The sequence below is a fragment of the Denticeps clupeoides genome, chromosome 2, assembly GCF_900700375.1.
Source record: "Denticeps clupeoides chromosome 2, fDenClu1.1, whole genome shotgun sequence".
NCBI lineage: Eukaryota > Metazoa > Chordata > Actinopteri > Clupeiformes > Denticipitidae > Denticeps > Denticeps clupeoides.
The window spans coordinates 11,615,633-11,632,896 of NC_041708.1; the positions used below are offsets into that span (position 1 = coordinate 11,615,633).

Genomic DNA, 17,264 nt, shown 5'->3' on the forward strand with positions numbered 1-17,264 from the left:
TTTATAGATCAACCAACAGCCAACACTCCCGCATTAATGGTTCCGTATGAGCAGGGAAGCAACACCTTCCAAGATTGTATCAACACGTTTGTATTTTGTATTTCATAAAATGAGTGTCATAGTTATACAGACATCCCAACCTGCAAGGGCTCATTTCAGGGATGTCACCCCCCACCCCATGAGGTGAAATGCATTTTTTTGGCCATGATGCTCGCCTGAATCTATAACTGTTATCATAGCTTAGGTCTCCAAAAAGTTAAATAAAAGCCTGCCGCATTGAAATCTGATTGACTTATTTTCCTAAGTAAGCCAATCAGGGTGGTCTTTGTCTAGAACAGACTACAGAAAAAGGTGTGACACACAGTGATCCAAAGACATAAATTCTCACATACACACACATTCTCTCTATCTCATTCTTTCTATCATTCTCTCTACCCCGCCATGTTTGAGCTGCTCTTAAGTGCACAATGTACACATTTCTGTCTCGCCTGCATGCTCTCTTTTTCTTTCTGTAGCATCAGAGCTTCAATATTCAGGAGACTTGGGATGTCTGTATATTGGTACATGGCTACCAGTATATAGCAGTATATAATCTTTGCAAGTTTAAATATCTGCATTGTATTCTGCTAGCCATGTTTCATAGTGGTGAGGTAGTAATCTACACCTATACACCTATACATACATCATTGCATTTCCAAGTACCTACTGACTCATATTAATTCTCTGGGGGGGGGGGTTGACAAACTAAAATATTAAGGATTTCACTCCTCAGCTAAATATAGAACCAAATAAATAATTAATCAGTTAACCTCTGTGATATTTAATAACATTGACAAACCACTGCCAAATATAACACTTATACACGTGATATAACAGATATACACCAGGACCGTTCCTTTAAACATGTATAAAGAATGGCTTTTTATATAAAAGCTTTATAATAGCTTAATCATATTCCATGTGTATTCCAAATGTAATGACTTCTGTTAAGTTTTTAGTTCACCCAGTTACTAAATGTGTATGTTCAATTTAGTCAAGAGAAATGCAATATAATATTATAATTTAAGATTGTGATACAGAAGATATTTTTTATTGAATATAAATGGTTATTTTTTTGTAGGTTGATATCACTGTCTTGCACTTAATGACATGTGAGCAGCTGAGGAACTACTTTCATCTGTCTGAAGGCCAGTTGACTGTGGTGGGATACTGCAGGAGGCAAGAAGATGAGCCAAGGTCAGTTGAGTGTTGTCATGAAAGTACGTCTCTCCTTGAGGAGTGAAGGAAGGCGCAACAGGCAACAAGAAAGGTGGTCATGGGATTGTTGATGTAGGATGAGGAGACACAAGGCGGAGGAACACTATTGACTGGAAAAGGAAGGAGATAATAGGCAATACATTTAATTTCCCAAATGGAAGATCTGGTTAACAATCCTGTGGTTCTACTTGGGGGTCAGCAGTTGTGTGGAGACACAGGAGGAGCTAAACAGCATGGAGCACACACATGTGTGTGTTATCTGCAGATAACCCTGCAAGGTGATTCTGAAGCTTATCAAACATAGACAGGATCACAAGAAACAGAAACAGATGCTGTATATGTGATATCAGTTGGAAGCACGAGAAATAACCCTGATTTTGCAAACTATGCCAACGTACTCTTTTCTCCTACAGATGCCACATCTGTGTGAGTATATACTTAAAGAGAGCAATACTGTTAAATATATATTGGAGGTAACAAAGCCTGGAAGATGCCTATGATGCCAGAAAAATCCACGTCATCCAGCCACATACTCTCTGAGCTAATTGCTCATTTGAGTGAAAAAAATATGGCTCTTGAACAGACAGAAATTCAAATAAATCCATGGGACAGGATGAAGGAGGGGTGCTTAGAGATTGCCTTTCTGAATTCTGGCATGGATTCTATGAGCTTGAACATTTATTTTGGCTGGTATAAAGAAAAAAGAAAAAAATCCAGTTATCTTAGAACAATCAGCCCTGGGATACATAAAAAGCGATGTGACTGATAACTTTCTATAGTATTGAAATGCTTCAAAGCTTGGACCAGGAAGAACTACTGGTTCACTACTGGTCTACTGGACCACTACAACTGCAGAGGAATGCCAAATGAAGACAACTTGGAACAAATTCTAATAACAACAACAGCAGGAAGCAATGCATGAAAACATGCAGCCTACAGCAAGGAAAAGGAAAAGATCACTAAAGTTCCCCAGTACAAAATATTGGATTCCTTACAGGCTCAAATTGTCAATTTCTTTGTTTAGTTTCATCTGACGGTAATCCAGTGCAGATCACCAGTTGTTGCAGTTGCTTCTGCAATAGGACGTTCCACTTTACTGCAACCTGCAGAGCTGTCGTAAATGTAGATACGAGCTTGGTTGGGAATCTGGGCTCCATTGCTTTTTCTCAGTTGTGTGTGTTGCAAAAAACCAAAAAATTTACTTTGGAGAAGTGAATTTTTAGGGATGTAAAATGCAGTTTCAATTTCAATGGAATTCATACATTCAGGTACAGTTTGAACAATTCAGATCAAAATATATTTCAAATTCAGTTTCTACTGATGGAACTATTGGTATGCCTGAATTGAACAGGTTACAACTAATTTTCTAAACTAATCATCTGACTTAAACAGCAAGTTAATTTATTATACATAGACAGTGTATTAATCACACAAATCCACAACAATTTTTCAAAGTTGGAACTACAGATCTACATTGGCATACATCAATAACGTCCAAAATCGTTTTCTGATACATAAATGTCCTTGTCACATGGAAAGTCTTTGAAAGAACATTCTTCTAGATCTCAATTGAATCCTGATCCACTGTGTGCAGATAATCTGCTGTCCCATACAAATTTGGTAGTCCATACATGAGAGAAGGCCAGCCATTTGGATAACAATGATTGTGATGTGTCGTATTTTGTGATTTTTCCAGGTCCAGCAGGTCTAGTCAGGCTCCGCCTTTGCTATTGCAAATTTCTAGTATTCTAGTTTCAGCCTGCATATTAATTCTCAGTAACACTGGGCACATCTGCTCTAGGCCTATAGACCAGAGCTCAAATTATGAGATCAGTGGTTACAAGTGATGATACATACCTGGATCATATTCATGAAGCAAAACTGAATCACTGAGTTGTCCAGAAAGGTGCCAGTGAAGTGCCCATCCTTGTCAAACAGTTCTAGCCAAAACTAAACTTAGTGTAAGCCACCTCTGCTCATTACACTGCTCACCTGTACTTGGACCAGAAAGAGCACTTCCCTGTGCCGCTCTCTCACCTTCAGACAAGTGCAGAAATTTTTGGACGTCTCCCTGATAGTTTTTATCCCATGAAGGAAACATTTTTGATCCATCCACCTACATCCATGCAGTTGACCTGATGTTGAAAGCTGACTTTCAATAGAGCTGGCAACTTAAGTTTCACTGGTTTGGTTTTTCTCCTCCACAAATGTGTACTGTAAGACATCTGTTCCAGAATTATGTTACCTAATACCACGGACATTCTCAATCATGGACTAAATTTCTTTGTTGTGAAGCTACAGCAAAAAAACAAACAAAACATACATCTTCTTATGCTTAATATGACAGTAGAAGGTATAGACCCAGGTAATTGATATTCCAGGAATAACAGAATTGCGAGAGAAAAAATAATTGTCAGAGTTTTCAGAAATAACGTCCGAATTGTGATGAATAATGTCAGAATTGCAAGAAAGAGTCAGAAACTTCTTTCTTTCACGTAGCTGAAACGGGCTTCCATAAAAGAAAGTGATAAATGATCTCTAGTTGAAATATATTTATGATTTAGCTTTGTAGGTTTAGCAGTTACATGGTGACTACATGGTGCATAAAATTGTGCAAATAATTAAAGTTAGTTGTTTAAAGTATTAAACAAGTATTAATATAAAACATTACCATAGTAAGTATTATATATACCAAGAACAGAACATTTTTTATATAACTCACACTTTCATAACTGAATAAAATATGAGGGAAGTGAAGCACACACATTAAGGTTTAAGCAGAAACACATTGTGTACTAAAAATACATAAATATAGCTTAATTGTTGCCGTTATTAAACTGAAATATCTATAATATGCCTGTGAGGTGAAATCTTTGGATATCTTTGCAGTATCAACTTAAACCACTAGTTGTCACTGCTGGATAAGAAAACAAGAACAAGTGTTTTGGTCCACCGTCCAATGCTGAACACAATTTTATTTGTAATAAACTGTTGCATTTCATATAAAAACCAGTTAAAGGAAAGTGAAATGAAACCATTGCGAATGTAAACTGAAAAAATAATTAAAACCTGGTCATATCAAAGTACACCCCCCCCCCAATCAACCAAATCACACACAAATCTGGTTACTGTGGTCTTCCGAGTTACTGCCAAAAGAGTAGTCTGAGGACTCAAATGAAATGGGAGGGGCAGCATACCCCTTTACAGTTGTGAGGGACACAGTGCCAACTCCAGAGATCAAGAAGAAAGAGGCCGAGGGCAGAAGAGAGTAGTGAAAGGGATAAATGAGATATAAATGGGGGTGGAGAGGCAAAGAAAGCCCCAGTAGAAGTGAGATTAACATATGTGTTCAGATAAGTCCAACATCACATGAGCACATAAATCCTTTCAGCACCATCGTTACTGCATTCCACATGCCTACCAACTGTCAAAGTTACTGAGGCAGCCATTTCCCTTTTTAAAATAAAATGAAAATTTTGATAAATTTATGGGATAAAAAAAAAACAGACCATAATTAAAAAAAAAGTAACGGAAGTCCTGATCTAGATAAATTCTTAATGCCACATTCACATGATATTACACTTTATTGGGAAGGTTTCCTAGAAAAGTGATCACTGATGCTCCAGTTGGAAGGTTTGGGGGGGAAAAAAAACCGACTGGATTTGCTTATATTGTAAAAAAAAAAAAAAAAAATCAATAAATAACTTGTATTGTGCAGTTGTCTTGGTGAACATTAAAACTCCTAAAGGCAGCTTTTGTAAGCATTTTTGCATGCCAAAATTTAAGTCCAAAAAGAACTGTCTGTATAGCAATGCATGATTAAAATGCAATTTCTTATGGGTATGATTATCCTTCTATTAACCTTATATTCCTACATTATGATCAGTTTAATGTATAGCTAACAATGTATTCGTGTATAAATTTGACAGTCCGTAAAAGCAAGAGGAAAAAAAAAAAAAAGCTCCTTCTGAGAACAACTGTAATGTTCAGGAGGCTATTATGTCATTAATATTTCTGCAAGTAGGGCTGTGTGCTAAAAGTATCATTTTCCTCATGATCATTCAGTCTCCAATTTGAATATCATGAATACTGTAATACCGGCCTGATTCAAACTCTTGTCCACAGTTCATGCTCTGATACACAACTAACAGCTATATGCAATAATTTAAACCACAGATCGCCCAAACTCCACAGCAAGCCCTCTAGTATAAGATGAGAGGTCATAAGGGTTGGATTTAAAACAGGGTACTAGCATCTGCTGAACTCAAGGGTGGTGGAGAACTTTAAAAATTGATGAGCGGAAGCCCCAGTGTTTGCATCAAACAGTATGGCTTCTCAGTTAAGGCTGTAGACGCTGCCTCAGTTTTAATCTCACCCTGAATGTTCAAAAATTCACACTCCTCTTTCCCTCCCACTGTATTTGTTAAGGTCAAAAGGTCAGCTGGTTAGGTTGTGACTGGCTCGAGAGTTTAAAAATCCACAAGGTGCAGGTGCAAATAAAAAGTCATGCTAGTCAAAATGAATTCTTGTCCTAATGTCAAACAGAGCCTCCCGCCTATGTTGACTCTGAAATAGACTGAAGAACATACTGGGAATAGTGGACTGCAACACAATCATAATTCATCCCCCTCTACCCAGTGCCAGGGCTTCACTAGGATTTCTGAAATTGTGGGGCGCAAAAAAAAAAAAAAAAAAAAATCACCCCCTGAAAACATACAAAATAAAACAATAACTTAAATAGAAGTGCTTAAAAACACAATTGCATTACAGAGCCCTTTTCATAAAAATACACATAGAATACAGACTAGGGTTGCGACAAAAAATGATAATAATCATGAAGTATAGATGGGTAAGGAATCAATAATACTCTTATCCACCCATCGTATTGGTTTATTTGCCATCACCCCCTTCGTTCAGTTAGTGAGCGGTCCAGCCGTGTGCTCCTCCTCCCTCTGAACTGTCCGTCACTGGAGGAGGCAGTGATTCCCCTTCGTCCAGCCCTCCTCCCCTGCTCTGCTCCTGTTCCCTCCGCCTCCTCTCCATTTCCCACTCCACAAAGGAGTCGAAAAGGCTGGGCCAGGCCTCGTCCTCGCTGTAGTTGCTAAGGTCGGGCCCGATGCTCTGAGTGAAGTTCAGGAACATGTTCCACGTGTCGCGCGATATGCCCCGCACACCACACGGGTTCTCAGTCAGGAAATCAAGCCAGCGTTCCAGTACTGGGGGCATGTCCTGCGTGAAGACGAGGCGCCACAGCGCGACGGCGATGGCGCGCTGCAGCGACCGCTGGCCCTCCTCCACATCCAGTCCGAATTGAAAGGTGAAGCGGTACAGGTCTTTAAAGCTCTCCTCCCCACGCGCTTCCTCCAGCAGGACAGGAAACCGAGAGCAGATCCCATCAATGCTGTCCGCCTGGATCGCACGGCAACCATCCACAAACTCCTTCCTGTAGACAGAGGTGGATCGTAAAATCAACACCATTTATTATTGACTCATCTGCCAACAATACAGCAGTCATTACACACAACAAGTGAGAAATTTACATTGTTGAGAATTGTAACTACGCAGCGTTTGGACAGACTGCTGTGAAGGATAAGAATCATCCCAGACTCTCTTGATGGGCCATTCCAAGAGCTGGAGTTTGAGAACCAACTAACAAAAAATAACAAATCAACAATGGTGGTACAAGCAAATACGTTGAAGCTAACAAACAAACTTTACAAACTTTAGTACTTCTGTGGAACAACCCAGTCAATGGGGATGCAGGTGACAGTCGATCCCAATCCCGGTTAAATGGGGAGGGTCGCGCCAGGATGGACATCTGGTATAAAACTTTTGCCATAAAGAGTGTTATTATGAAGATGATGACTTTTTGAATAATTTAGCACGGTTGTGTTTTCATAATTAAACATAAAAACAACAAGTCTGCATTATACATCCTATAGACTGAAAACTGTAGTTAGTGTATTATTATCTATGACAGCTTTATCATGCCATCGGTAAATGATCCTCTCTCACAAACAGGGCAGCATTTTAAACCGTTCACCATGCCTTCAAAGCAAAACCAAAAAGGTGATGCATTCTGGTATTGGTTGAGAAAATGTGGAACAATACGGCAACATACATGATTCCAGGTATATATAACTTATATAAAGATTATCTAAAATTCATATAACTAACATTTTCATTCACAGACATCTCACATCCGCAGTCACACTGCACATTTCCAGGATACTGTAAATAACTAGTCAGCATCAATATACAGGGGGGTGGGGGTGGACAATTTCTGGGAGAGCATTAATGCTGAATCAGCTTTGTGCTTCACGTATAGAAGTGCACACATTAACAGTTTTAGGTATCAGGGAATTTGTTCAGGTATGAATAGTGACATGTGAGCCTTCAGTAGAAAATGTGTGTATTGGTGCATCCCTATCTAAAAGGTGTATGCCCCAAACAAGCCATTTGTCTCAGGCTATCAGCCTATCATCGGGCAAAATAAAATGCATACTAGCCACTGAGCCATTTCTAATATTCTTAGAATCCCCCCAAAAAAAGTATCAGCTTTTGAGGATAATGACTGATTTCCCACATAAGACCATCCCATTGAAGACTGGTTTGCAATCCATCCCAGGGTGTAAACTTAGTTGACAGGGTTCATGACTCAGATAGCCATGTGACGTTTGAGCCACAATTAACGTCACGCTGAAACACGCAGTCCTCTGCATGGGCGCGTTTCTGGAAAGTTCACAGAACTATGAGAGGATTGTGGTGCCTGGAGGACTGCTTTTTAACAGAGCTGATTCCATTCCACAGAAGAGCTACAAGGGCATGAAAACCACAGCTCTCAACATTTACCTCAATTATTACACATTCAATGCATATTTCACAATATGAAAAAAAATTAAGGATTTTCATAAACAGATAAAGCAAGCAAGAAAAATGACCTTTAAATGATGTTTGCACATGTGACTTAAAGGTGCATGTTTAAACAATCCAGAAGGATTGCGGCTCATCAGGCTCTTTAACTAGTGATTAGGCCATATCATGATTCATACCATATCACCACCCAGCCCGTGTGCATTCCCTGAAACAAGGTACGTACGTAGACATGCACTAACACAAACGCACATTTAGTCACAGATATCTGCACATATTCACGCTGCGAGTGAATGTATCAGCGTTGCACTGGGAAAACAAGGACGCTAAAATTAACCAGTTAACCAGCATACACCCCAGCCATTCAATTAGCAATCTGGCAAATTATCGCATTGCGTCCAACCTTCTTCGTCAGGTATGGACTGCTTGCCAATACTAATAAAAAAAAAAATGATAAAGTGGACCTCCAGTGTCATACTCAGAGTACCAAAACAATCAATACATTTCGAGGGATCAGGAGGGAGCAGAATGATTCAGCCTGCAACAACAGCCTACTGTCACGCCTCTCTCTTGCATGCCACCAAAACTTAATTACCCTGAGATTTCGCTAAAGCCTTTACATGGGCAGGCACCTGAACTGATTTTACTCAATGGTTCCTTTTTTTATCCATACAGGAACATGACCAGTCATGTTCCTAAACACAACCTGGGACACACCCCTTTTCAAGCATGTTGATGTTTCAGAAATCTTCCTTTAAATCACTACAGTCGAAAACCCATCAGAGTGGCAATTCATATGGCACAAATATCATAATCTTCTTCCATAGTGATGGGAAAAAGTGGCATGATGTTATTAAAAAAAAAATTATAAAAAAATTTGATTGCGTAAGAAATTACTTGTGTCATTTGACGACAGGAAGAACTTGTCTTCAGCTATTGTCTGATATCTATACCTCTACATCCTACATGACTTCGGATCTAATTTCCCAACAGCTAGTGACGCTAGCCGCTTATAAAGACCTGGCTTGGCTCGAAGGTGCAGGATGCCCTTCCTACATTCTCAAGTAATGACTCGTACAATGACACAATGAAACATGCAACAACGTCACTTTTTCAACTGATGGACCTCACTGTTGTTTCATTTTGTTAGCCATTTCAGAGTAATTTTCCAAAATGGCTTACAGTTTTAAATTACATTGGGGTACGTTTAATGATTAAGCCCTGAAGGTTGTGAACTGTACACAAGATGCTAATGAGTAAGCAATTAAATCCCCTTCCCCATGCATCGATTAAAACGTACAAAGTGTAAAGCACGCTCCATCAAATAAGTGGTTTCATTTGAAGGTGTTAAATAAATATTTAACATTAAAAAGGATTGTTTAACCTTTGAAATTCATGCAAAATAAAGATTTAAAGATGGAGACATACAGTGCAGGAGTTTAATGCTGCATGTGCATCTCCCTGTGGTTCAAAAATATTTTTATATATGAAGAGAGCACGAGTGATGGAAGTGAAAGAACTGGTGAAAACCATAATAAACAACAACAATATACACTTTAAGGATAAATTAACGTGGAATTCTAATTTTATTCAGATTAAAAATGAGCAGGAACCTTCCTTTCATGCAGGACTGACTGCAGACCCTCGAGGTACAAAGTGCTATTATGATACAGGACAGACCACCCTTTTCAGACCCTGGTTACTAGCAGTATGTCCTGAGGAGTAGCGTACCTGTAACCCCCATACTATTCCTCCAAGCATGGCAATTATGACCAGCCATATTAGATTTCTAATATGAATTGTTGACTATCATCCACTGTCAGTACTTTTGTCAAATCCACAGTGACTGTGCTACACCGCAGAAGCGGTTATTAACAGGATTCTCAGGGTCTCTTGACCCGTTCAAATTTTCTTACCTTGTAAACTTGCACATGGTTGCTGCCTGAAACTTCCATGCCAAAACGAGAACTTTAAACTCGGCGGGGTCGACACGCAGGTCCTCGCAGAAACGTTCCATCCCTTCTTCCAGGATGGCGTCCTCCTGCTTGTCCTTGTACAGCTGAAACATGTCCTCGATCCCCCGAAGAGACAGCCCGTCCCTTTCGAGGTCCTCTTTTTCTCCTAGCTGCAGTGGCGGAGCTGTGGTGGTTTCCACCGAAACCTCAGGGGTTTTTGTGCCATTGTAAACAAGGTCTACCGGGCTCTTGGGACACGCCTCCTCCTTGTGACCCCCACCTCCTTTTTTGCTATGGGACTTGCCGGCCTCCTTGTCTCCACTCTTGCTGCCCAGAGAGGACGTGGGGTTCTTGCATTTGGTGACACACTGACCCATGTTGACCTGCGGTGGTGTTCTCTCCCTCCTCTCGTCAGGCTCCTTCTGCACCCCGCTGAGCTGGCGTCCCAATACTCCTCAACATGCCCTCAGGCCCTGAGAATTCCAGAGGACCACAGTCAGTTACAGTCTTACAGTCTTACAATGCAAGATGGAACAGTTTCACTTTTCAAGGTCAATATGACTGTCAGTGATGAGGAGAGAAAGAAAGCAGTGTGATTAATATATATATATAAAAGCTGTGGACCTGACCAGCAGTTGAGGCTAGTAAATATCTGTATCCATTGCTCAAATGTGACTACAAAGTGAAACCTTTCATCTGAATGTGGGTGTACCAAATAAAGTGCCCAAGGATTGTCATAAAGGTCCATTTCTACTAAAAGAATCCATTCTTGAGAATGTAAAACTCCAGCTTCAGGGAATTCCAGGAAATGTTTCTAAGAAATTGGATAGCGCTGTTATCAACATTTCGCCAATCTGTCTGGAACAGCAAAAATAGATTGTTGGGCATTATACAGGCAATCTAGAAAGGCCAAAGAGAGACATGCCAGACAAGCAGGGTCCATGTTACAGGAAGTTCAAATCCTTTAAAGCGTCAAACCACGGAAGTGCCCTGGGCACTGGACACTCACCGTGGTAACAGAATGACGGGCAGTGGTGTCATCTGAGAGAGGCATGGGCACGACCTTGACATCTGCTGAGCTGACATTGTCACACATACACACAGAAAGACAAAGTGTTACAGTGGGCAAAACACAATCTAGTCATACACACTGCAATACATTTTTTTTTTTGGGGGTGGCATCTGAAATATGATGCAAAAAACACATCAGACAACAGCAGCTTTAAGGCATCTCAAAGAGCATCAGAACATCTTTTATACATTATGGTTGGTCTTTTCAGATTATACCGTATAGCACTATAATTGAAATTGTTCGATTATTAACATATTTAGTTACGGATCTCTTTGGAAAAATTATTATTACCAGCCACACAATGCATAATAAGTAGTTACAACAACTTAATCATTCAGTAATTTTAGATCATAGTTTTGGGCACAATTCCCAGTGCTTCCTATGGTGACTTTGCTAAACTGATTTACAGTCATAAACAGATCAGTTACGCAGTGTTGCACATGACGGGACATGTTCATCAATCCATACAGATGTACAACACTGTGAAATCACTGTGTGATTTGGAAATGTCCGTGGGACTGAGATGACTAACATTTTTGATGTCGGCCTGAAGACGTGCTATTATGAGCAAAGAAAACGAAGGGGAATGCAGGAGGACAGGCAGAGACAGGACCTCAACACCCAGTGTTTCCAGTGGGTCCATATCCATCAGTGTTGATGGATGTGAATTTGATATTTTGGGGCCAAAGGCTTATGTTAATTATGTTAAGTATTTAAATATGAGTGTACAGCCGTTTTTTTTTTTTTAAGACAACGACAAGCTGAAACAACCACATATCGAGCCACACTGGTTTTTACATGCAATATAATGTTGACTGCATTGAATGAGGAGATAAGGTACACATAAGGAGATAAGGAGTTGACAAAACTATCATTTTATACTTATACTTTTTTAAAAATAAAAACAAGGTCATTAAGTTCATCTTATGGATGACAAAAAATAAATGCTAAAAAAAAGCCTTTTTATCACTTAATGTGACTGAGCGAAAGCCAGTAAGGAACGAGGAAGCAGCTTTTGGGTGACCGAGAAAGCGGATCTCGGTCGGGTCCGGTGTCCGATCAGCAGCACCGGGCAGACCGTGTTACCTTCCCCAGGTCCCGTCCCACCCACAGAGGACCGGGGGGATTCTACTGAACCTGAAAAAATTCACGCCGTCCCCTCTAGCCCGGCAAACTGGCCACCGGGGTCAGGAGGAGATTTTCATGAGGGGGCACAAAATGTCACAACACCCCTAAAAAAAGCTGGTGCGTGGTGGAAGTGCGGACGGGGTCTGCGGTCCCCCGGCTTTCCCGGACACGACCACAGCTTGACGCTAAGAGAATAAAGCCAAATATTAAAGGGCTAGCTCACTTAGCCTGGCTGCTACTTCATAGAGCCACTAAAACTTCAGACTCTCCCCGTCCTGCGCCTGTAACGACCACGGAGAAACGACACACACGCAAATTACATTAAACCGCAACGAACGCTCAATTACAAAAAGGCGAGAGCTGTATTCTCACAGTTTAGTGCTGCTAGCGTTGCTAAGCTAGCCAGCTGGCTACATGCAGCTACAGCTGCGCAAAGTTCCGGCCGAGAAAGTGACAGTAAAAGTTGACCGGGCGACTAATCGCGGGTCGGCTCGGGTTTTTTTAAATTGCCCTTTACCTGATAGAGCGTCGGGTACGTTTCCGAATAATCGGCGCTCATCACTTCATCCCAGCCGAGTTCCCCCCACACACAGCGACACAACGGGCAGCATTAGCGCCCCTGCGCTGCTAAAGTCCTCGCCTTTCGGCCGATGACGATGGGAGCAAAGTCGAGGCGCGGCCCGAAACGTTGGTCCCGTCGCGACCGGACTGCCGGGAGGAGAGGCGCGGGCCGCGTTCCGCCGAGCCTCTTTGTGTTCCTCCTCTCCTCTTAGTCACCGAGTGGACATTAAGGGGAATTTTCCCCGCATCATTTCCTGCAGAGGGACGGCGATCTCTACACGGCACAACTGAAAACAGGCTCCGCTCTTCTTCGCCTCCTGTCTCATGTTGCCAGATCCGTGATAGTGCCATCTCATAAAATAAACTGACAAGTAACGCACAAAACTGACGAGACTACCAGATAAACACATTGTTACAGAAATACAGTTAAATGAGAAATGAGTTCCACTATCCCGATAATCAATAAACATTTTGTCCAGAAAAAAGACATTCTAATTCCCGCAATCTGGCAACAATTCCCCTGCCACCTGGTTGGCCAGAAGCCCAAACGTTTGGATGAACTATAGGAGAGCAAAGACGCACGTATCGCCAAGAAATATCTAGGAGGAAATTCAATGGATTTAAACACTCAAATAATTAAACAGCTCTGTAGTTTTTCAATGTAGCTAACGTAATACGTTGCCATTTTGGCTCATTTAATTCGTGGCTGCGTATTTAGTGCGCAACTATGCTTTCCAAGAATAAAAGAAACGGAGTCGCAGTTTGTTTACGTCATAAATAAGGCGACGATTACTTGCACAAGATAACGAAGCCATTTAGGTAGGTCAATTAAATTATCGCTCTGTTATAAAGCACGGTTACTTTATGTTTCCTTCTAAGATTATTATATTGAGTAGCTCTGTCCAGTGATAATTATAGGTACCCCTTTGGTGTAACCTGTTATAATAAAGTCTCAGGTCATCCATTTGTGGGTGAGTTATGTTCATGTTTGTGTTTACCTTTTTTCTAGCTCTATATATTTGAGTCTAGACCTGTAAATCAACATCTGAAAGGTACTAATTCTCATGTTGTGGCTTGTTGTTTTTTTGTGTTATGTGTTGTTATCTGTTTGTTACCTACACCCTGTCTTTAAAATTATATCTCATTTTTTGTCATGCAACCATAGAAATGTGTTCTGTATCCTGCTTATTCAGTATTTTTAATTCAGTATTTCTTTTTGGGTGGCATCTGAAATATAATGCAAAAACACATCTGACACATCTCAAAGAGCATCAGAACATCTTTTATATTATGGTCGGTATTTTCTGATTATCTATAAAATGAGAATTGATTAATCTATTCAATTATGAACAGATTCAGCAACTGATCTATTTGGTATCCTTAACTACAGTTACCGCCACCTAGTGGTGTTAGAGGATAAAGTGGTCAAATTGTGCTCAATGAGAGGGGGATTATGTCAATATGTGAAAATGAACTTGTTACGTTACATTTATATTCAAGGAACATTTTTTTTTTTTAGCTTTGCTTATTTTGTATTGCATCAGGTCACACACATAATGTAAACCAAATCTCCTTAAGATTCTTTATTAGTCCATAAGTGGCAATTTACATTGTCACTGCAGAAAGTGCAGCAAGGATAAGAGCAGCGAAAAAGAAAGTATGATAGACAATATGCAGACTGTATAATATAAAAAGGTCAATATACATATAAATAGTAAAAAATAAAATTATCTCATTGTAGGGAAGAGACTGGGTTTACTCTGTCTCTATGTTTTAGGAAACATCAGACTTAAGGACTTGACAATAATACAGAGACATGTCTACTGTACACTGTTCTGAACTGTCCACACTTTTTGCAGTTTTTTTGGCATGGGTCTTCTGGACATGATTTATATATTTTTTATTCTGGACCACCCCATGAAGCTACAGCTATCCCATTTAGTCAATATCAGATGAATTCGCCCTTATCTGTCAACCCAGGCCACCTAAGATACTGGTTCAGTCCTTAGTAATCTCAAAACTGGATTACTGCAACTCCCTTCTAGCTGGTCTACCACTATGTACCATCCGACCTCTACAACTAATACAAAATGCAACAGCACGACTAATCTTCAACCTAATCTCCCACACCACCCCTCTGCTACGTTCCCTCCACTGGCTCCCAGTAGCTGCATGCATCATGTTCAAAATACTGATGCTAGCCTACAAAGCCAAACATGGCGTAGCACCATCCTACCTCACAGCCCTTATTACACCTCGCACTGCACCTCGTATACTCCGTGCCTCCAGTACTGCTCGCCTGGTCCCTCCATCGCTAAAGGTAAAAGGAAAACATTCATCTAGACTCTTCTCCGTCTTGGCCCCTCGGTGGTGGAATGAACTTCCCCTCGAGGTCAGAACAGCTCAGTCACTGAGCACCTTCAAACGACAGCTCAAGACCTTCCTCTTTAAAGAATATTTAGATTAAATTGTAACTTTCTTGTTGTCGAACTTGTGTACAGAATCTACAACAGAGTGAATAAAAAGATGTATTCATAGTTGGGGTCCTAGTGAACCGGAATTGATCTCTTCATCGATGGTAACTTGAAAGCACATTGTAAGTCACTCTGGATAAGGGCGTCTGCCAAATGCCGTAAATGTAAATGTAGTCATAGATCATATAGGTGTAGCAAGTGTGAAATACTAATGAGATTTTATTTCTGGCACTATTCAGGTTCTCTTATCTATCATGTAACATATTTATAAAGGAGAGCATAAAAACATAGAAGATCCTACAAGTTAACTGAATAGATTGGTTTCGTAGATTGGCAGTGTCACCGATATCTCATACCTGATTGGTGGGTCCCTTGAATTTAGTAGGTTCTGGATTGGCCAAATGTAATAAATCACACCACTGTTCCAGGACTTGGACTAGCTTGCCCTAGTTTCAATTCTGAATAAATAAAAAATCTATTCCAAACTCAATTTTTTTAATAAAAAATATATCATTTGTCAGCTCAATGACAGCAGCCACACGCATAGAGGTGCTGGGACTGTACAGGAGGATCTTCCGTATTGCACGTGGTTGGCAGGTGCAGACTGGGCTACAGAATGACGCAGATGCTGAGAGGAGGTACATTGTGCAGGAGGCCCGAACTCTTTTCCGACAGAACCAACAGGTACAGCACAGGTCACAGGTCATGCTACACACATATTTTACATCAACACTTTCTTTAAAAAAATAAAATAAAATGACTTTGTCTTTGATCCAGTTGACAGATAAAGAATCAATCAAAAGATGCATTGATGAATGTAATGCAAGAATAGAGATTGGTGAGTTCAAGAATAGAGATTGATGAGTTATGTTGGAAAAAATATTACTTCATAAGTACCAAAGTAGCTAAAATGAAAAAAAAATCTTCCTTGACAGGACTGCATTACAGAAATCCATACCCAAGACCAGTGAGTGAATTTGCTTATTCGTGTTCATTTAGAATGGACAGATTGTGACACGTTCTCTTTGTCCCTCTGTTTGTCTCTCAGATGCATCTACCACCGATGGGCTTGGCCACACAAAAAGGCAGAAAACTTCGTGCTCAGGAAAAACTAAGAAAACAATCCAAACCTGTGTACTTGCAGTCCCATGATGAGACATGACACACCCGCAAACAACCCAGAGACAAAATACTGAAACCTGTAAACCTTCTGTTACTTTTCATCATACCAGGCCATGCCTGGGTCAGGGCTTTTCTGCAGGGTGGCTCCTGGTGGTCTAACCTGGGAGATGTTCAATAAGGCCTCAAATTCTGGTTTGTTATGAGTGTAATTTTCACAAAAGTGGTCACAGTATTTTTAGGAAAGCCACACACCTAATAACTCAAATGCATAATTAATTTATATAATAATGTATTATGCTTTTGTATAAGTGTAATGATGATTAATTTCAAGCTAAATCTCTGTGGTGCCTCATCCTCTCTGAGAAACCCTTTAATCTCATTATAACTATATACATTTCATTATAATATTACCAATTTTTTTATTCATCAATAAACTACTGATGACATTTTGAATTTAGTTTCAAATATAATGTAATCAAAAACATGGGATCTGGTGTGTTGCTGTTGAAATTCAGCAACTCTGTTTCCTGACAAAAACACAGTCACTTACAAACAGACACATACTGAAATGGACAGATTCAAATTCAGATGGTCCACTGCGAAATGGGTGTCTCACAAAGTCACACACTGACAGATGCACCCTCACACAGTCCAGACATAAACATTGACACACATGCACACACACGTCCTTTCTAACGCAGAGCTAGAATGTAAGTTCTGTACAGATAAAGAAGCAACTTCACCTCATACAACATTAACTATTAATAGAAATAAAGTGTCTTTAGCAACCTCAAACTATGGCCTTAAGAAATACAAGAACTG

At 40.3% G+C, this 17,264-nt stretch overlaps 2 protein-coding genes across 5 annotated transcripts; one reads left to right on the forward strand and one right to left on the reverse strand.

Annotated features, from left to right (window-relative positions):
- Positions 1–4,199: 4,199 nt before the first annotated feature.
- dcun1d3 (defective in cullin neddylation 1 domain containing 3) lies at positions 4,200–13,156 on the reverse strand. Of its 2 annotated transcripts, none has more exons than XM_028968119.1 (4): positions 12,803–13,156; positions 11,095–11,159; positions 10,047–10,558; positions 4,200–6,700 (listed from the first exon to the last, which is right to left on the reverse strand). In XM_028968119.1, exons 3-4 carry the CDS (start codon positions 10,460–10,462, stop codon positions 6,175–6,177), a joined length of 942 nt encoding a protein of 313 aa, XP_028823952.1. In that variant the 5' UTR covers positions 10,463–10,558; positions 11,095–11,159; positions 12,803–13,156; the 3' UTR covers positions 4,200–6,174. The 2 variants fall into 2 exon arrangements, with proteins under 2 accessions (XP_028823952.1, XP_028823951.1); XM_028968118.1 differs by having other exon boundaries at positions 11,095–11,164.
- A 437-nt stretch (positions 13,157–13,593) lies between these two features.
- Positions 13,594–16,895, forward strand: lyrm1 (LYR motif containing 1). Of its 3 annotated transcripts, XM_028969780.1 has the most exons (6): positions 13,623–13,665; positions 13,856–13,898; positions 15,842–16,004; positions 16,098–16,158; positions 16,256–16,287; positions 16,369–16,895. In XM_028969780.1, the coding sequence occupies exons 3-6, from the start codon at positions 15,846–15,848 to the stop codon at positions 16,480–16,482; spliced, it is 366 nt and encodes a 121-aa protein (XP_028825613.1). In that variant the 5' UTR covers positions 13,623–13,665; positions 13,856–13,898; positions 15,842–15,845; the 3' UTR covers positions 16,483–16,895. The 3 variants fall into 3 exon arrangements, with proteins under 3 accessions (XP_028825614.1, XP_028825613.1, XP_028825615.1); XM_028969781.1 differs by lacking the exon at positions 13,856–13,898 and having other exon boundaries at positions 13,594–13,665; XM_028969782.1 differs by lacking the exons at positions 13,623–13,665; positions 13,856–13,898 and adding an exon at positions 13,910–14,139.
- Positions 16,896–17,264: the final 369 nt, after the last annotated feature.

Coding starts and splice junctions, on each gene's coding strand:
- dcun1d3 (XM_028968119.1), bottom strand. CDS start 10,462: ATGGGTCAGTGTGTCACCAAATGCAAGAACCCCACGTCCTCTCTGGGC. Junction 6,701..10,046: donor ACCATGTGCAAGTTTACAAG/GTAAGAAAATTT, acceptor CTCTGTCTACAG/GAAGGAGTTTGTGGATGGTT.
- lyrm1 (XM_028969781.1), top strand. CDS start 15,846: ATGACAGCAGCCACACGCATAGAGGTGCTGGGACTGTACAGGAGGATC. Junction 16,005..16,097: donor TTTTCCGACAGAACCAACAG/GTACAGCACAGG, acceptor TCTTTGATCCAG/TTGACAGATAAAGAATCAAT. Junction 16,288..16,368: donor GAAATCCATACCCAAGACCA/GTGAGTGAATTT, acceptor TTTGTCTCTCAG/ATGCATCTACCACCGATGGG.